We start from the raw sequence: 21,249 nt of genomic DNA on the forward strand, positions 1-21,249 counted from the left end.
GCAGTGAAGCTCCAGTGGAGCCCCGACCGCCTCCTCAGGAAGGCGCCATGGATCCAAGGCGCGTGGCCCCTGCGCGGAACCCGCTCCGTCAGGCGCCAGCGCAACAAGAGCAGAGCTGTCAAGAAGTCCCTCGCCCGCAAGAAGCTGCCCGGGCGTTCCCTGCTCCAGCACGTCGCGACCATGCTCCTGCTCCCGTGCGTCAAGACCCCGCACTGCTCCCAGCTATAGCGCATGGGGACATGCAAGACCAAGTTCCCCATCATCCAAGGCCTCCCGTGGCCACAGTAGGCTGCCGCGCCTTCACCGCCGAGCTATGCAACGTCGCGTGGCCCGGCAAGTTCAAGCCAGACCTGCCTCCTCGCTACGACGGCACGGCTGACCCTGCGGAGTTCCTCCAGCTCTATGAGCTGGGCATCGAAGCTGCCAACGGAGACGAGAAGGTCATGGCGAACTGGTTCCCCATGGCACTCAAGGACGGGGCCCGCACCTGGCTCCTGAACCTGGCTCCAGGCACAATCTCCTCCTGGGACGAGATGCGCACCCGCTTCATCGCCAACTTCCAAGGCACTCGCGACCGGCCACCCGCCGTGAGCGACATGCGCCGCATCAAGCAACAGCCCGGGGAGACCCTGCAGAAGTACATCCAGCGCTTCAACAACGCGCGCCTCAAGATTCCCAAGGTGACTGAGGAGGCCATCATCTCGGCCTTCTCCGAGGGCGTGCGCGACGTCAAGATGAAAGAGGAGCTGGTGATGCATGAAGACCTGTGCACTTCCCTGGAGCTGTTCAACCTGGCAACCAAGTGCGCCAGGGCTGAGGAAGGGCGTCTCTCCCTCCTCGAGCTACCTGCCGTAGATCCAGAAGAGAAGAAGCCCAAGGCCAAGGATGTGAAGCGCAAGGGGGCTGCTGTGCTCACGGCAGAACCAAACACCAAGCGGGGTAGAGATCAGCTCGAACCCTCCAACGGCAGCCGGTACTGTGTGTACCACGACCTCCACACCCACAACACCAACGAATGTCAAGAGCTCCGAGCCGTGCGAGAAGGAAGGATCGGCCGTCGCCCTGACCGCAGTGACCGGGGCTACGGCCGAGGAGGAGGAAGGAACGCAGGACGCTGGGAAGACCGTGGCCCGCGCCAAGGGTGGCGTGATCAACCTCGCGAGGATCGCTGGCAAGACCCGCCTCGTGAGGGAGGCTGGAGAGATCAGCCTCGCGAAGGAGACTGGAGGGATCAGCCTCGCGAGGATCGCTCGCAAGGCAACGCAGGCCTCCCACCGCTGCCGCCGCAGCCAAGGAGAAACGAGGACCGCCACCAGGACGAGGGGGCTGGGGGCCTCCAGGAGCCGCGCGCGATCGCCTGCATCCTGGGCGGGGCACAAGCCCCAGCCTCTCAGCGCATCTTCAAGCAGTTTGCCCGCGAAGTGAACGCAGTCCTCCCCAGGCTCGAAGCCACACGCCCTCTCAGGTGGTCGGCGTGCGCCATCACGTTCAGCTCAGTAGATCAGCTCAAGTGTGCGCCTACAGCCGGAGTTCTCCCGATGCTTTGTTCCCCAATCATCAGCAACGTGGTGGTCACCAAGACCCTCATCGATGGCGGGGCAGGGCTCAACGTCTTGTCCGTGGAAACATTCAACAACCTCCAAGTGCCCTACAGCCAGCTTCAGCCAACCAAGCCTTTCTCCGGTATCACTGACGGCTCCACGGTCCCGATTGGGCAGGTCCGCCTCCCTGTCACCTTCGGGGCACGCGACAACTACCGCACCGAGCTCATCGGCTTTGACGTCGCTCACATTCGCCTGCCGTACAACGCCGTCCTTGGGTACCCAGCGCTGGCCAAGTTCATGGCCGTAACTCACCACGGCTACAACATCCTCAAGATGCCAGGAAGCGGCGGAGTCATCACGGTGCCATGTGAAGAAAAGGACGCGGTGTGTTCCGTGGAACGAGCCTTTCAGGCCGCGTCACTGGAAGACCCGGATCGTGGAAGCAGGAGGCCTCCCGAGACCGCCCCTAAGAAGAAGAAGACATCGTCCGGCCCGACCCCTCAGGAGGCAGGCCCCTCTGGGCCCGCGCCTGCCCAGGGGGAACCTCCTTCCATCGCATAGGAAAGCGCGCCTGGCGCCCTCCTTAGGCAGGGCTCGGGGGCTCTCCCCTGGAGGGCCATTGACCTAGCCAGGGTCACGAGGGAGGCGCTTGGGCACCACATGGAGGCGTGTTTCGAAGCACATTTCCCTCAAGAAGGAGCAAGGCAAGGAGACCCAGACCCTCAGGAGTTCGTCGGCAAGGCCATTCAGGAGCTACAGGAGTCAAGAGTCATGAAAGGCGGCCGCCGCCTACCCGCAGTGGCTCCCCATCCAGGCGAGGATGGTGGGCTGCGCGTCTGCATCGACATAACAGGGCTCAACCGAGTCGCCTCTCTGGAGCGCCTCTGGCCCTCGCGAGTGGGGCGCTGCGGAGGCCCACCCCACAGCTACGTTCGCATGCCTTACGGCATGCCGAATGCGGCTGACACGTACCAGCGCCTCATGAGGGGCATCACGGGGGCACGAGAGGCCAGGCGTCCCGCAGCCCTGGCAGGGATGGAGATGGCCCGTGAGGAGCCGCCAGCGCCTCCGGAGCCTCCCGAGGCCCCTGGGCATGGGGGCTCATGAGGATAGGCTCCCGCAGCCCACCGAGCCTGCTACATCAACGCTCCTTCGCCCTCAACATCATCAGGTGACACCTTTCTAGTTTTATTTCCACCTGGGAGCGCCCCCACAGGGCTGCATTATTCCCAGGCCGCGTGGGTCCGTCCCTGCGGCGTGTATCCGCTTTTTATTCCATGTTGTTAGCTTACCTTGTTGGGGGCGCCCCTTAGGCTGCATGCTCCCCAAGCCGCTCGGGCCAGGCCCAGTGGCATGTATCCCATTTGCGTTTATTTCCGATTATGCGTTAGACCCACCATGCTTGATTATTTGATGCCGGTCCACGGCACCTCTTCTTCTCCATGCCGACCACTTGCACGTTAAAGGGGGGGTACCTGAGCATCGCGACTCAGGGCTCTTACTGGCTCTCCAGCCCTCGCCCTCTGGCCTTGTCCATGGCATCGCGACCTGGCATACCAGCGACGGCTGAGACCATCTCGAGGGCCGGGACCCGAGGATGTAGAGTGCCGACATCTAACCAAATTTGCAGGAACGCATCACAAGATAAGGCCCAGTGCCAGGCGCAACCCGCCTAGAGGTAGGGCCCCGTGAGTCCCGCGCTAGCTCATGGGTGCCCAGATACACCTCGCCAGGCCCTACCGTGCCAGCCACGTGTCAGGGCGGGGCTGTACACGCCCCGGGGGATCCTCCCAGAGGGGGGCACCCTCCCACGTACCAGTGGAAGCACCATGCTCCGCGCTGGCTGACGACACCTCCGAGGAGCGGCTATGCCCGTACACATACGGTAGCACTATGCTCCGCGCTGGTGATAAACAACTGAGGGTGGCCCCAAGGCCGCATCAACCTCAGGGAGCCCAGAGCTCAGTGTCTAGCCTCATCATAACACCTCCCCTCGGGAGTGCCGCGCGAGGGGGCTGGGCACGGGGGCTGCGCCTGGGTCACACCCAGACGCACGCCGCTCATCTAGGTCCCCCCGGGCCTGGTTCGTCATGCGTCTCTCCCCGAGCGGAGCCAAGGTACGAAGGCCGTTTGAGCGTCAAGGGGGACTCCTGAGCATCGCGACTCAGGAGCCTAACTGGTCACGTAGCCCCTCACTCCGTGGCCCTGTCCCGGTTTCCGGTCGGGACCATCGCTGGGTGAGGCACGCGCGCGGCTGGGCCCTACAGACGTAGAATGGTAGATTCACCCGCATCACGCCTCCTTACTTGTTGTTCGCGCGTCAAGGGGGACTCCTGAGCATCGCGACTTAGGAGCCTAACTGGTCACATAGCCCCTCACTCCGTGGCCCCGTCCTGGTTTCCGGTCGGGACCATCGCTGGGTGAGGCACGCGCGCGGCCGGGCCCTGCAGACGTAGAACGGTAGATCCACCCGCATCACACCTCCCTACTTGCTGTTCGTGCGCCAAGGGGGACTCCTGAGCATCGCGACTCAGGAGCCTAACTTGTCATGTGGCCCCTCACTCCTTGGCCCCGTCCTGGTTTCCGGTCGGGACCAATGCTGGGTGAGGCATGCGTGGGGCCGGGCTCTGCCGGCGTAGAACATAAGCAAGTAGGAAGGGAAAGCACAAATTTCAAGGAATTCAAAAGCAAATATTACAGTCCACACTGTTATCTCAATGCCAAACGCAAGTTTAAACGCCTCCCCGAGGCATGATACATGTGCAGGAATTAAAGGTAGGACAGGAGCCGCGACGGAGTCACTTGTCGGTGATGGAGCGGCGCGGATTGGGTACGCCTCACAAAGCGGTGGGGTCGGCAGAGCCTTGCTCCGGCTTGGTGCTGAAGGCCCGTAACTTCCGCAATAGGGCCTCTGCGCGACCCTTCACGGCCTCGGCAGCGGCAGCGGCACGCTCGCCGCTCACTGGCTCCAGCAGGCTGTCGAGGTCAACACCGGGATCGCAAAGGTAGATGTGGGTGAGGACCCGCGTCATTGCTGCAGAAGACAGGACACGCGCCTCGGCCTTGGCCGCGGGGCCAAGGACAAGGGCGACATCTTCAAGGGCGTGAACCAGGAAGGGAAGCAGCTTGGCGGGGCCGTCCTCGGCGCCAGCCAGTGGGCTCTCCAGGCTGCTGTCGTAAAGCGTCCTCAGTGAGGAGCGAGCCCTCGCCTCCATCTCCGCGAAGGCCACGCGGTCCTCGGCAAGAACCAGGGCCTCATCGTCCCGCTTGGCCTTCCTCGCCCCCAACTCCTACTCCAGCGCGCCTAGGCGGTCACGGCGTTTCTTGAGCTTGACCTCCCTCTCCTTGAGAGTCGCCTCGCGAGCCTTCACGCCTTCTTCCTGCTCTTGGCGAAGGCGGACCTCGTTCGCGAGCTGGTCCCGCAAACCTTGCAGTTCGCCCTCCAGCGCCTTGCAACGATCACGGACGTCGACCACCTTCCCCAGGGCTGCATCACGAGCGGCCTTCGCCTCAAGGACGGCCTGCTTCTCCTCGTCGCATGCCGTCGAGGCCTAGACCAGCGCCGCCCGAATCGAACCGTCGGAGCGAACCCATCCTAAAGCCAGCTCCAAGCGCCCGGCCACCAAGCGGGGGTCGGCGCCAAGAAGATCCTGATGCAGTCGGTCCAGCTCAGCAACAACACGATCCAGAACGGCAGAAGGAGTCGGAGAGACAGCAGCCGGTGGAGTAGGAGGAGAAGACGGCAGCACGGCCACAGCATCCTGAGGCGGAGTCTGCCGCGCCCCGACAGCTGAAGTGGCGGCAGCAGGCAAGAGCACCTCGGGAGCCACTTGGGCCGTGGGGGCTGAGCTCGCCCCAGCCGGCTCAGCCAGGCCTCGCGCGGACGACCGGGCGGGAGAAGCCTGTGCGTCGCGGTCACCCTCCTTCGCAGGCAGAAGCGCTGCCACGGATGGAACCTCGGGAGCCCCCTTCGGCTTCTTTGCAGCGGGCGCCAGCCTACCCAAGAGATGCGGACGTCAAGCTTCAGAAGCAGAGCAAGAGATAAAGACAAGAATCGAACGCTTACGGGTCGTCGCCAGTGAGCTCAAGCGGCCTTCGGCCAAATTTGAAGCCTGAAAGCCGGCTGGAAGGGTCAACCTCGGGAAGCTTGGAGGCGGAAGGCGCATCTGCGGTCCGCCCCGGGGCCGGGGCAGACCCGCGGGAGATCAGCCCGGTTCTGTCCTTCTTGGGGATTGGGGGTGAGCTCCCGCCGTCCTGATCGTTGTTGTCCTCATCGTCGTCTTCGTCGTCATCCTCGTCGCCATCGCTCGAGAGAGGTGGAGAACGCGGGACTGGCGCCGGGGGAGGGGAGCCCTCGACTCCCCATCAGTCGCCTCGGAGTCAGGCCCTTTTCCTCGCTCCCCTCCTTCCTCCTCTTCGCTGGGGTCATCGGAGGGCACGTCCACCGGTTCCTCGGGAGTTTCCACGGGCACGGGCCCATCCCCGTTGAAGACGGGCATGGACTTCACTACCTGCTCCTAGTCGTCGCGAAGGAACAAGGGCATAGGAGCGCCCGCCAACCTCGCCACATCGCCCCCGACCAGAGATTAGAGGACAGCAGCCAGATCTCCGTCGGCTAAGGCCGCGGGGCTCGGACGGGGCCTCCACATCGGAAGTGAGTACTGCCGAAGCGGAGCCAGCTGGTGCTCCAGGAATTCCCTCAGCAGCGACGCGCCGGTCAGCTTCGCCGCCGCCATGTTGGTCGGCCTCAGATCCGCGTCCATCTTCTCCAACATCAGCTTCGCGCGGGGGTCCGTGAGCTCCGCTCGACCCTAATCGTTGGAGCTCGTGGGCTGCTCCGTCGGCAAGATCAGCCGAGGATGGATGCGCCCAGCATCCACCAAGACCCACTTGCTCCTGAAGCCCTCAATCCTTTTCCCGGGGTACGAAATGGCAATGGCGCCATCGTACGCGGCGAAGCTCGCGCACGCGGAAGCAGTACCACGAGAGGTCCGAAGGTAGAAGTAGTGGCGCAGCAAGGCCACTGAGGGCTGCACCCCTATGTGAGCCTCGCAGTAATAGGCGAAGATTGCCAGGAGAAGGACGGAGTTGGGGTGGAGATGCAGGGCTTGTAGCTTATAGTGGCGGAGGACAGAGAAGAAGAACTCGGAGAAGGGAGGCACTAAGCCAGCAGCAATGGCACTTACGAAGAGCGGATAGAAGGTGCTCCCTTGACCCTCAGGGGTGGCGGAGCCGGCTTTGAACACCTTCGCCTCGTTGACGCCCCGCGCCGTCGCCATCCGGCGCAACCGGGCGAGGCTCGCCTCCGACACATTCGGCGGATCCAGGGCAGACGAGTACCAAGCTACGGCCGGGGGCTGACGAGGTGCCATGGCTTCCTAGGTCACACGGTCGGAGTGGATCTGGAAATTTTGGAGGAAGGAAGGAGAGGCGCAAGAAAGGGGATCTGAGCAGCAACCGGGGAAAGCAAGAAGCAAAGCCTAGGTGGATGCCACTCCTTTATCAACTCGTGCGGTTGCTAGGGCGCCCACGTCCAGTCAACCGCCACACGGCGCCCAAGGCCGCAGGCTGTTAGGGCCCGCGGCGCTTCGCCCTTGCCCTTCCGCCTCCCTGCACGGCCAAGTCCGGGCGCGCCTTGGGCCCGGGGGCTACTGTCGGCATTCTGGGAACGGGGGTCCCCAGACTTGCCTGCCTGCGGCCTGCGGCGTGGCTCAAAGGGGGGCCCAGCGCGGCCCATCTTCACCAACACAAACCCAAGACCCTCGCGAGGGGCCAAGTCTTGCGGGGAGGACGACGCGAAGCTTCCTCAGGCGCAGCCTCATCAGGCTGGCTCACGAGGAGGTGGAGAGATCAAGGTGGGGTACCTCACGAGGTGCCTGTGACACAAGCCATGACGACCGGGGGCGCCAGGCGGGTGCCAGCCCGCGCAGCGTCCTCCCTTCCTCTTTGGTGCAAAGGGGGCAAGCGCAGCCGCGGAGTATGGAGGCATTAGGCAAAGGTTGCCATTTCGGTGCAACGAGACCAAGACCAGGAGGACTACGAGATGGAGGTCACCGTGGAGCCCAAGACGACGTCATCACCAGAGCTTTGCGCAGGCGAAGACTACTTTTGTCAGGGTAGCTTGTACTAGCTGTCCCCCTTCAAATTAGCCCGCCATTGTTGGCTCCCTTCCCGCTCTATATTTGGGAAGAGGACCAGGGCCTCTATAAATAGGACCAACCACCCACATCGAAGGGGGGCGTGTTTGGAAGGATAGAGAGATACACGATGAGAGAGGACAGACAGAGAGAGAGAGAGAGAAAGGTGACTGAGCTCCTCCCAGCAGTTCATCGCCCCAGCCAAGAACAGACCCTCGCGAGGCTGTTCTTCCTTGTATTGTTCATCATCATCAGCCCAAGAGGCAATCCACCACACCGCACACTGGAGTAGGGTATTACACCACAACGGTGGCCCGAACCAGTATAAACCCTGTGTCTCTTGTGTCGTTCTTTCCTTAGTTTAGATCCTAGCAAGGCGGAGGGGTGCAGGTAGGTAGGAGGTGAAATCTCCGCGCGCACCCCAGTGTTCGAACCTCAAGGGTCTACCGGAACCCGAAATCCGACACTACGTTTGCGAGAACATTCGCATGATGGTGTCCGAAAGGACCAAAGATGCTAGACAACAATGGGTACGTTTGTCATAACACTATTCACAATTTTTACATCATTATCAATATCTAATCACACAACGACTAATACATGCATATTGATCTCCTTCTTAAAAGTTCACTGAGGTGCGGGATAAGCTCCTACCAACGGATCGCGTAGCGGCAATTCAAGAGGAAATAGCGATATTTTTGCTCGACCAGGTCATTGATCCCAAAGGAGAATACCATTACCCGCTACCGCCGCTAAAGCAGTAATGCCTCCATATATATGTAGGAGAAATTGTATATATATATACATGTGTATGTGTGAATGGTACGGACGTGCGAGGCATTCGATGATATATATGATCGGTTCTACGAGAAATTCTATTTTTATATATGCATAACGTGTATAATATGTAGTATCGTAAAATACCAGCAAATGAAAAACAATTAAATGGAAAACACAAAATTAAAGGAAAAATAAATCGTGAACCCCAAACCCCCCAAACATTTTAGTACCAGTTGGTGTTACCAACTGGAACTAAAGGTCTCCCCGCCCCCGGCGCTGGCTCGTGCCACATGGTGGACCTTTAGCGGCGGTTCATGCTGAACCGGTACTAAAGGGGGGACCTTTAGTCCCCAACCTTTAGTGCCGGTTACAGAACCGGCACTAAAGGGCCTTACAAACCGGTGCTATAGACCGGTTCGGCACTAGTGAGGAATGCTAAGCAAAGCCAAGTATTGTTGATCGATTCAGAAAAAGCCAAGAATTTAGAAATGTATTTTCTAAAGTGGGATCATATGTATCCGGGTTCATCCATGCACTTCTTGGGGTGTATGTTCCAAGACAACACCTTGTTGATGGAATCTCCAATTGCCCACTTATGTTGACTTGTCTTACGAGACTAGGGGCTAACATTCCTGATGCAGATCTACATATGAATACCTACAACTACGTAACGATGTGGAATATCGACTTTCAAACCATTTTCCTGTAAGAGAATGGTTTCCATTACTTTGACAAATGGATTTTTATATCAAATAATAGCTATTGCATTAAAGAAGAAAAAAACTAATAAAAGTCAAAGACTTATAATCATAGTGAATAGAGAGAAAATTCTTTTAATTTTCTTGTTCCCGAAAATATTCTATCTATCTATTAGATGCCGTAGAGAGTTAACAATTTTCATGTCTTTCAATTCTTGTGCTCGTAATTGGACACACGGATGCCGATACTCGCTAATCAACCCAAAAGGCTAGATCGCGAGTTTTCACCCAGAGAGTATGCTACCTCTTGAGCATTGCGTTAGTTTTCCCTTGAAGAGGAAAGGGTGATGCAGCAAAGTAGCGTAAGTATTTCCCTCAGTTTTTGAGAACCAAGGTATCAATCCAGTAGGAGGCTATGCGCGAGTCCCTCGCACCTACACAAAAAAAATAAATCCTCTCAACCAACATGATAAGGGGTTGTCAATCCCTACATGGCTACTTACGAGAGTGAGATCTGATATATATGATAAGATAATATTTTTGGTATTTTTATGATAAAGATGCAAAGTAAAATAAAAGGCAATGAAAATAACTAAGTGTTGGAAGATTAATATGATGGAAGATAGACCCAGGGGAGATAGGTTTCACTAGTGGCTTCTCTCAAGAGCATAAGTATTTTACGATGGGTGAACAAATTACTGTTGAGCAATTGACAGAATTGAGCATAGTTATGAGAATATCTAGGTATGATCATGTAGATAGGCATCACGTCCAAGACAAGTAGACCGACTCCTGCCCGCATCTACTACTATTACTCCACACATCGACCTCTATCCAGCATGCATCTAGAGTATTAAGTTCATAAGAACAGAGTAATGCCATAAGCAAGATGACATGATGTAGAGGGATAAATTCATGCAATATGATAAAAAAACCCATCTTGTTATCCTCGATGGCAACAATACAATACGTGCCTTGCTGCCCCTACTGTCACTGGGAAAGGACACCGCAAGATTGAACCCAAAGCTAAGCACTTCTCCCATTGCAAGAAAGATCAATCTAGTAGGCCAAACCAAACTGATAATTCGAATAGACTTGCAAAGATAACCAATCATACATAAAAGAATTCAGAAGATTCAAATATTGTTCATAGATAAACTTGATCATAAACCCACAATTCATCGGTCTCAACAAACACACCACAAAAGCAGATTACATCGAATAGATCTCCACGAGAGAGGGGGAGAACATTGTATTGAGATCCAAAAAGAGAGAAGAAGCCATCTAGCTAATAATTATGGACCCGAAGGTCTTAGGTAAACTACTCACACTTCATCGGAGGGGCTATGGTGTTGATGTAGAAGCCCTCCGTGATCGATGCCCCCTCCGGGGAGCTCCGGAACAGGCCCCAAGATGGCATCTCGTGGATACAGAAAGTTACGACGGTGGAATTAGGGTTTTGGCTCCAAATCTGATCGTTTGGGGGTACGTAGGTATATATAGGAGGAAGGAGTACGTCGGTGGAGCAACAGGGGGCCCACGAGGGTGGAGGGCGCACCTGGGGGGGGGGGGGTAGGCACGCCCCCCTACCTCGTGGCTTCCCTGTTGGTTGCTTGATGTAGGGTCCAAGTCTCCTGGATCTCGTTCATTCCAAAAATCACGTTCCTGAAGGTTTCATTCCATTTGGACTCCGTTTGATATTCTTTTTCTGCGAAACTCTGAAATAGGCAAAAAACAACAATTCTGGGCCGGGCCTCCGGTTAATAGGTTAGTCCCAAAAATAATATAAAAGTGACTAATAAAGCCCAATAACGTCCAAAATAGAAAATAATATAGCATGGAGCAATCAAAAATTATAGATACATTGGAGACGTATCAAGCATCCCCAAGCTTAATTCCTGCTCGTCCTCGAGTAGGTAAATGATAAAAACAGAATTTCTGATGTGGAATGCTACTAGGCATAATTTCAATGTAATTCTTCTTAATTGTGGCATGAATATTCAGATCCGAAAGATTCAAGATAAAATTTTAATATTGACATAGAAATAATAATACTTCAAGCATACTAACTAAGCAATTATGTCTTCTCAAAATAACATGACCAAAGAAAGTTCATCCCTACAAAATCATATAGTTTAGTCATGCTCCATTTTCGTCGCACAAGAATGCTCTCATCATGCACAACCCCGATGACAAGCCAAGCAATTGTTTCATACTTTAGTAATCTCAAACTTTATAAACCTTCACGCAATACATGAGTGTGAGCCATGTATATTGCACTATGGGTGGAATAGAGTATAATGATGGGGGTTATGTGGAGAAGACAAAAAAGGAGGAAGTCTCACATCAACGAGGCTAATCAATGAGCTATGGAGATGCCCATCGATTGATGTTAATGCAAGGAGTAGGGATTGCCATGCAACGGATGCACTAGAGCTATAAATGTATGAAAGCTCAACAAAAGAAACTAGTTGGTGTGCATCCAACTTGCTTGCTCACGAAGACCTAGGGCACTTAAGGAGGCCCATTGTTGGAATATACAAGCCAAGTTCTATAATGAAAAATGCCCACTAGTATATGAAAGTGACAAAACAAGACTCTCTATCCTGAAGATCATGGTGCTACTTTGAAGCACAAGTGTGGAAAAAAGGATAGTAGCATTGTCCCTTTTCATTTCCCTTTTTTTGGGACTTCTTTTTTTTATTTGGCCTTTCTCTCTTTTTTTATTGGGACAATGCTCCATTAAATGATGATCATCACACTTCTATTTATTTACAACTCAATGATTGCAACTCGATACTAGAACAAGGTATGACTCTATATGAATGCCTCCGACGGTGTATCGGGATATGCAATGAACCAAGAGTGACATGTATGAAAGAATTATGAACGGTGGCTTTGCCACAAATACTATGTCAACTACATGATCATGCTAAACAATATGACAATGATGAATGTGTCATGATAAACGAGATGGTGGAAAGTTGCATGGCAATATATCTCGGAATGGCTATGGAAATGCCATAATAGGTAGGTATGGTGGCTGTTTTGAGGAAGATATAAGGAGGTTTATGTGTGAAAGAGCGTATCATATCACGGGGTTTGGATGCACCGGCGAGTTTGCACCAACTCTCAATGTGAGAAAGGGCAATGCACGGTACCGAAGAGGCTAGCAATGATGGAAAGGTGAGAGTGCGTATAATCCATGGACTCAACATTAGTCATAAAGAACTCACATACTTATTGCAAAAATCTACAAGTCATCAAAAACCAAGCACTACGCGCATGCTCCTAGGGGGATATATTGGTAGGAAAAGACCATCGCTCGTCCCCGACCGCCACTCATAAGGAGGACAATCAAAGAACACCTCATGTTTCAAATTTGTTACATAACGTTTACCATATGTGCATGCTACGGGACTTGCAAACTTCAACACAAGTATTTATCAAATTAACAACTACTCAACTAGCACAACTTTAATATCACTACCTCCATATCTCAAAACAATCATCAAGCATCAAACTTCTCTTAGAATTCAAAACACTCATAAGAAAGTTTTTACTAATCTTGAATACCTAGCATATTAGGATTATTTAAGAAAATTACCATGCTATTTAAGACTCTCAAAATAATCTAAGTGAAGCATGAGAGATCAATAGTTTCTATAAAAAAAATCCACCACCGTGCTCTAAAAGATATAAGTGAAGTACTAGAGCAAAACTATATAACTCAAAAGATATAAGTGAAGCACATAGAGTATTCTAATAATTTACGAATCATGTGTGTCTCTCTCAAAAGGTGTGTACATCAAAGATGATTGTGTTAAACTAAAAAGCAAAGACTCAAATCGTACAAGACGCTCCAAGCAAAACACATATCATGTGGTGAATAAAAATATAGCTCCAAGTAAAGTTACCGATGGATGTAGACGAAAGAGGGGATGTCTTCCGGGGCATCCCCAAGCTTTGGCTTTTTGGTGTCCTTAGATTATCTTTGGGGTGCCATGGGCATATCCAATCTTAGGCTCTTGCCACTCCTTGTTCCATAATGCATCAAATCTTTATCCAAAACTTGAAAGCTTCACAACACAAAACTTAAAGTAGAAAATCCCGTGAGCTCCGTTAGCGAAAGAAAACAAAACACCACTTCAAGGTACTGTAATGAACCCATTATTTATTTATATTTGTGTTAAGCCTACTGTATGCTAACTTCTCTATGGTTTATAAACTCTTTTACTAGCCATAGATTCATCAAAATAAGCAAACAACACACGAAAAACAGAATCTGTCAAAAACAGAACAGTCTGTAGTAATCTGTAGCTAGCGCAAGATCTGGAACCCCAAAAATTCTAAAATAAATTTATGGAAGTGAGGAATTTATATATTAATCATATGAAAAAATAATTAACTAAATATCACTTTCCAAATAAAAATGGCAGCAGTTCTCGTGAGCGCTAAAGTTTCTGTTTTTTACAGCAAGATTAACAAGACTTTCCCCAAGTCTTCCCAACGGTTCTACTTGACACAAACACTAATTAAACACAAAAAACACAACCAAAACAGAGGATAGATAAATTATTTATTACTAAAGAGGAGCAAAACACAAGGAATAAAAATAAAATTGGGTTGCCTCCCAACAAGCTCTATCGTTTAACGCCCCTAGCTAGGCATAAAAAGCAAGGATAGATCTAGGTATTGCCATCTTTGGTAGGCAATACATAAGTGGCTATCATAATAGATTCATAAAGTAATTTGATTTTATTTCTAGGAAAGTGTTCCATGCCTTTCCTTAACGGAAATTGGAATCTAATATTTCCTTCCTTCATATCAATAATTGCACCAATCGTTCTAAGGAAAGGTCTACCAAGAATAATAGGACTTGAAGAATTGCAATCTATGTCAAGAACAATAAAATCTATGGGCACATAGTTCCTATTTGCAACAATAAGAACATCATTAATTCTTCTCATAGGTTTCTTAATAGTGGAATCCGCAAGGTGCAAGTTTAAAGAGCAATCATCAAAATCACGGAAACCTAACAAATCACACAAAGTCTTTGGAATCGTGCAAACACTAGCACCCAAATCACACAAAGCATAGAATTCATGATCTTTAATTTTAATTTTAATAGTTGGTTCCCACTCATCATAAAGTTTTCTAGGGATAGAAACTTCCAACTCAATTTTTTCTTCATAAGATTGCATCAAAGCATCAACGATATGTTTGGTAAAAGCTTTATTTTGACTATAAGCATGGGGAGAATTTAGCACAGATTACAACAAGGAAATACAATCTATCAAAGAGCATCTATCATAATTAAATTCCTTGAAATCCAAAATAGTAGGTTCATTAACATCTAGAGTTTTAATCTCTTCAATCCCACTTTTATCAATTTTAGCATCAAGATCTAAAAACTCTGAATTTTTGGAACGCCTTCTAGGTAAAGGTGGATCATATTCAGTCCCATCATTATCAAGATTCATATTGAAAAACAAAGATTTAATAGGGGACACATCAATAACTTTTAGATCTTCATCTTTATTATCATGGAAACTAGAAGAACACGCTCTTATAAAGGAATCTTTCTTAGCACGCATCCTAGCGGTTCTTTATTTGCACTCATCAATGGAAATTCTCATGGCTTTGAGAGACTCATTGATATCATGCTTAGGAAGGAATAGATCTAAGTTTTAAAGAATCAATCTCAAGAGAAATTCTATCAACGTTCCTAGCCAAATCATCAACTTTAAGCAATTTCTCTTCAAGCAAAGCATTGAAATTCTTTTGTGAATTCATAAATTCCTTAACACTAGTCTCAAATTCAGAGGGCATCTTATTAAAATTTCCATAAGAATTGTTGTAGGAATTACCATAATTATTAGAGGAATTACTAGGATAACGCCTAGGATTAAAGTTTCCTCTATACGCGTTGTTACCAAAATTATTCCTACCAACAAAATTCACATCCATAGATTCATTATTATTCTCAATCAAAGTAGACAAAGGCATATCATTAGGATCAGAAGAAACACTCTTATTAGCAAATAATTTCATAAGTTTATCCAACTTTCCACTCAAAACATTAATTTCTTCTATTGCATGCACTTTTTTATTAGTAGATCTTTCAGTGTGCCATTGAGAATAATTAACCATAATATTATCTAGGAGTTTAGTAGCTTCTCCTAAAGTGATTTCCATAAAAGTGCCTCCCACGGCCGAATCTAAAAGATTTCTAGAAGCAAAATTCAATCCGGCATAAATTTTTTGTATAATCATCCACAAATTCAAACCATGTGTTGGGCAATTACGTATCATTAATTTCATCCTCTCCCAAGCTTGTGCAACATGTTCATGATCAAGTTGCTTAAAATTCATAATACAGTTTCTAAGAGAGATGATCTTAGCGGGAGGAAAATACTTAGAGATAAAAGCATCTTTGCACTTATTCCAAGAATCATTACTATTTTTAGGCAAAGACGAAAACCAAGCTTTAGCACGATCTCTAAGCGAAAATGGAAATAGCTTCAATTTAACAATATCACTGTCCACATCTTTCTTATTTTGCATATCACACAAATCAACGAAGCTATTTAGATGGGTAGCGGCATCTTCACTAGGAAGGCTGGAAAACGGATCTTTCATGACAAGATTCAGCAAGGCAGCATTAATTTCACAAGATTCGGCATCAGTAAGAGGAGCAATCGGAGTGCTAATAAAATCATTGTTGTTGGTATTGGTAAAGTCACACAATTTAGTGTTATCTTGAGCCATCGTGACAAGCAAGCAATCCAACACACAAGCAAACGAGAAGCAAGCGAAAAAGAGGCGAACAGAAAAGAGAGGGAGGATAGAGAGAGAGGGCGAATAAAACGGCAAGGGTGAAGTGGGGGAGAGGAAAACGAGAGGCAAATGGCAAATAATGTAATGCGGGAGATAAGGGTTGTGATGGGTACTTGGTATGTTAACTTTTGCGTAGACCTCCTAGGCAACGGCGCCAGAAATCCTTCTTGCTACCTCTTGAGCACTGCGTTGGTTTTCCCTTGAAGAGGAAAGGGTGATGCAACAAAGTAGCGTAAGTATTTCCCTAAGTTTTTGAGAACCAAGGTATCAATCCAGTAGGAGGCTACGCGCGAGTCCCTCGCACCTACACAAAACAAATAAATCCTCGCAACCAACGCGATAAGGGGTTGTCAATCCCTACACGGTCACTTACGAGAGTGAGATCTGATAGATATGATAAGATAATATTTTTGGTATTTTTATGATAAAGATGCAAAGTAAAATAAAAGGCAATGAAAATAACTAAGTGTTGGAAGATTAATATGATGGAAGATAGACCCGGGGGCCATAGGTTTCACTAGTGGCTTCTCTCGAGAGCATAAGTATTTTACGGTGGGTGAACAAATTACTGTTGAGCAATGGACAGAATTGAGCATAGTTATGAGAATATCTAGGTATGATCATGTATATAGGCATCACGTCCGAGACAAGTAGACCGACTCCTGCCTGCATCTACTACTATTACTCCACACATCGACTGCTATCCAGCATGCATCTAGAGTATTAAGTTCATAAGAACAGAGTAACGCCTTAAGCAAGATGACATGATGTAGAGGGATAAATTCATGCAATATGATAAAAACCCCATCTTGTTATCCTCGATGGAAACAATACAATACGTGCCTTGCCACCCCTACTGTCACTGGGAAAGGACACCGCAAGATTGAACCCAAAGCTAAGCACTTCTCCCATTGCAAGAAAGATCAATCTAGTAGGCCAAACCAAACTGATAATTTGAAGAGACTTACAAATATAACCAATCATACATAAAAGAATTCAGAAGGTTCAAATATTGTTCATCGATAAACTTGATCATAAACCCACAATTCATCGGTCTCAACAAACACACCGCAAAAGAAGATTACATCGAATAGATCTCCACGAGAGAGGGGGAGAACATTGTATTGAGATCCAAAAAGAGAGAAGAATCCATCTAGCTAATAACTATGGACCCGAAGGTCTGAGGTAAACTACTCACACTTCATCGGAGGGGCTATGGTGTTGATGTAGAAGCCCTCCGTGATCGATGCCCCCTCCCGTGGAGCTCTGGAACAGGCCCCAAGATGGGATCTCGTGGATACATAAAGTAACGGCAGTGGAGTTAGGGTTTTGGCTCCGTATCTGATCGTTTGGGGGTACGTAGGTATATATAGGAGGAAGGAGTACGTCGGTGGAGCAAAAGGGGGCCCACGAGGGTGGAGGGCACGCTTGGGGGGGGGGGGGGGTAGGCGCACCCCCCTACTCGTGGCTTCCCTGTTGGTTGCCTGATGTAGGGTTGAAGTCTCCTGGATCTTGTGCGTTCCAAAAATCACGTTCCCGAAGGTTTCATTCCGTTTGGACTCCGTTTGATATTCTTTTTCTACGAAACTCTGAAATAGGCAAAAAACAACAATTCTGGGCTGGGCCTCCGGTTAATAGGTTAGTACCAAAAATAATATAGAAGTGAATAATAAAGCCCAATAATGTCCAAAACAGAAGATAATATATCATGGAGCAATCAAAAATTATAGATACGTTGGAGACGTATCAGAGTACAACGGCGATGCCTGATGCCATAGTCTCCGTCCACCACTCTACTGGCTTGATCACATAGAGATAGCGCACCAAAGGCCAGAGAACGTTGGAAAGAAAAATGTCGTCGTGTCATTCCGATCATTGTTGCAATGCCATCTTGCGAAAGGTTGTCGTGTGTGCCATGACAAGAACCATAAACTACCACCACTAGATGTGCCACCTAGATACCAATGTCCAAAAGAGGGCACTCCAGCCCGCGATCAAGCCAGAGCCAACTCGAGGTTCGTAGGCATCAGTGCTGAAGATGAGAGTCACACCACCAAACTCCATATGGTACCGAGCCGGACTACAGCACGGTGAATCCACTCTATTCGGTAAGCATTGCCACCATTTTTCCATGCTCGGTGCCACATCTAATTCGCACATGGCATTGTTGGATCCATGCATCATGTCCACCATGTCACCACATTTGATCCACATAAAGGGGTGCCAACCCTCGCGAATAGCCAAGGCAACATGCTGTGGATATAACTATTAGGTATGACCCGCCCAGGAGGGACCGGGTCATCCCAATGATGATTCATCACAATGAAGCCCAAGGTCATATGGCGGTTTATAGATAGGCTTAGTAGAGGGCCCAGACACGAAGGCAACTTAAGGCCCATAATTGTAAACCTCCATGTATGTAAACTTGTATTGTAAGGCATATGAGAAAGGTCACCGAGCCGGATACGTTGTACAAACCGGCCGGGACTCTGAGGGCCGCAGGGCATCAACCCGTGTATATAAGGGGACGACCTAGTGGTGGCTTAGGACAAGACACAAAAAATCGAGAGCCGGGTCAAGCGTATCTGCTCCCTGCTCATCGAAACCCTAGCAATACCATCTACAAACTGGACTAGGCTTTTACCTTCATCGTAAGGGGCCGAACCAGTATAAACTCCTCGTGTCCTTTGTCCTGATTAACCCCTTTAAGCTAACCTCATCGCGATGACTCCACAACTAAGTCCTCACACTAGGACATCTTCCGTGACAATTCCATGACAGTTGGCGCCCACCGTGGGGCTATCACACGATGGTTTCGAGTTCTTAAAGGGCAACTTCGAAGGGATCAAGGGATACGCTGTGGGCCGGATGACCAAGAGTCATCGCGGCAAGCTCTACATCGACGATGCAGGCTGGGCCCCGAGGCCGGCTCAATTGAGTACGGGTACCGGGTCCCCTTCGGTGGAATCCACGTTTTCATCGGCAAGATCGGTGAACCGGGCCCTGAGCCGGACATCTGCACCGACATCATCGAGACGGCTCAACGTGCGAGACCAGCCCGGATTCGACCTGCCATGAATCGTGCCTTCGTGGGATTTATCCATGGAGTGGAATCTGAGGACAAACCGACATCTGGTGGTGAGACCGTCGTTTACTCTGATGGTAAGTCATCCACCGGTGAGACAGAGTCATTGTATCAACTGCCAGATGGCCGGCTTGGGGGATGTTCCGATGGCGACAGTATTGCGGACCCCTGTGAGCCGCCGAACTGGGTTGCAATCTTCATGGCCGGTACACAGCCTGTGCAACACTCATCAACATCGGCAGAGTTGATTTCCGGGTCAGCAGTGGCAGCAGCTGCCGGGGAAGGAGGCCCTGAGCGCCCGCCGGTTCAGGTCTTAACCGACTTACTGGACAAGCTGACAGCACTGTTAACAACGATGGTTAACCCGGCGGATCAAGATCAACATAATGCGGCAATCACAAAACTGCATGATGAGATAGCGTAGGCAAAGGAGGAGCTAAACACAGAAAATGCCAGGATGGCCGAGGATCGGACCGCTTTGGATGCTCAGGCTCAACGGATTCAGTCACAATCTTACCGGCTTATGTTAGATCAGAACGCTTCCAATGAAGTCATGAGGAGTAGGCATCAAACTCATCTGCCTTCGGTTTATGAGGCAAGGAATCTCTTTAACACGCTAGGAGCAGGAACCAGTAACCCGGCAGTACCAAACCGGGTCGAAGCACCTGGGACTAGTACACCGGTTCAGCCACGCACAATGGACCCGCCTCGTCAGAACACCAACCCACCGCAGCACGTACTGATGCCACCGGGTCATTATTCTAACCCTTTGGATAACATGATCGCTGCGTCGTCATGACTGACGGCTCTTCCAGTTGATGGTGAGTTGCCAACGGCGGTCGAGACACGGAGAGCCAGAGAGCTTCTTCAAACAACACTGACCCAGCATCAGGCTTATTCTTACAGCCGTGATAGGATTCATTCCACCCCTCGCCCAAGCCGAAGTTACAATAGACATCTTGATGAGCCAGCGGTGTCAAGCAGTGGACGTAACCATAACCCACCGCATGGACATAACACGGCGGGTGTGGTGCTGATGCTCAGAATGTGGTGGATCAAGGAAGAGCCCGTTGAGAGGCCGAGTTAGCGGCACAGTATGCGGCCCGTCAGCCCACTCCGGTTCGTCCAACCTCTTCTGTGGAGCCAGGTGTAACCTTTAGAAATTTGGGCATGCCATGCTTAGTGTCGGATCTGCGTAATGAGCACCTACCCAAGGATTTCAAAGGTCCTCGCAAGGTACCTAACTATACAGCCAATTTAAGTCCCGAGGCATGGATTGAGAGTTATGAAATGGCCATGGAGTTGCTGGATGTCAGCGAGGCTGCATGTGCTAAATAGTTCCCCCTGATGTTAGAAGGGATGGCCCGCACTTGGTTGAAGGGGCTCCTTGCTAATTCCATCCGGTCATGGGCCGAGTTAAAGGCCCGATTCATCCAGAACTTCAAGTTACCTACAGAGGAGGATTTGGCTATTCCTTACCCGGAAGCTCAGTTGGTGGTGGCTCTTCATGTAATCCCGGATTGGACAGTACCTTACTTGGCTTATATGACCCGGGGCGAGTTACCTGAGGATGAAACCTTAGCCAGGTAGATAACCCGGCGGTCTAAGTCAATGACAATTGTTAATGGAGAGTTACATCATCGTAGTGTCACATGGGCGTTTCAACGTTGTGTTTCTCCAGAAGTGGGCTGTGAGATCTTACGAGAGATTCATGAAGGAGATTGTGGTCATCATGCCAGTTCAAAATCCCTTGTGGCCAAAGCTTTCCGCCATGGGTTTTATTGGTTAACAGCTCATGCTGATGCAGAGGACCTTGTCAGCAGGTGTGATGGATGTCAGAAATTTTCACGACGAGCCCATGTGCCGTCTCAAGAATTGAGGAGATTCCAATTACTTGGCCGTTTGCAGTTTGGGGGCTTGATATGGTTAGACCTTTCAAAAGATCCAAGGACAAGAAGACCCACCTTTTGGTGGCGGTTGATAAGTTCACTAAGTGGGTAGAGGCAGAGCCAGTCAGTAAGTGTGATGCAGCAACGGCGGTTCAATTCATGAAAAAGGTGATCTTCCGCTTTGGCTTTCCACACAGCATTATAACAGACAATGGCACTAATCTCTCTAAGAGTGCTATGGAAGAATTTTGTCAACGTGAGCATATCCGGCTTGAT

The 21,249-nt window shown here is 50.1% G+C and overlaps 1 protein-coding gene across 1 annotated transcript; it reads left to right on the forward strand.

The window, feature by feature from the left end:
• The first annotated feature begins 533 nt into the window (after positions 1-533).
• On the forward strand, positions 534-20,963 carry LOC147974751 (uncharacterized). The gene is made up of 2 exons (XM_087520130.1): positions 534-1,496; positions 20,892-20,963. The coding sequence occupies exons 1-2, from the start codon at positions 534-536 to the stop codon at positions 20,961-20,963; spliced, it is 1,035 nt and encodes a 344-aa protein (XP_087376256.1).
• The last annotated feature ends 286 nt before the right edge of the window (positions 20,964-21,249 follow it).

The sequence above is a fragment of the Triticum urartu genome, chromosome 4A (assembly GCF_056163025.1).
Source record: "Triticum urartu cultivar PI428250 chromosome 4A, HENAU_Tu73, whole genome shotgun sequence".
NCBI lineage: Eukaryota > Viridiplantae > Streptophyta > Magnoliopsida > Poales > Poaceae > Triticum > Triticum urartu.

Bases quoted from the DNA above. Each gene is read 5' to 3' on its own strand.
- LOC147974751 (XM_087520130.1), top strand. From the start codon at position 534: ATGCGCACCCGCTTCATCGCCAACTTCCAAGGCACTCGCGACCGGCCA. The intron at 1,497-20,891 runs GTAGATCAGCTC...ATGCTGATGCAG, and splicing joins GCGCCATCACGTTCAGCTCA to AGGACCTTGTCAGCAGGTGT.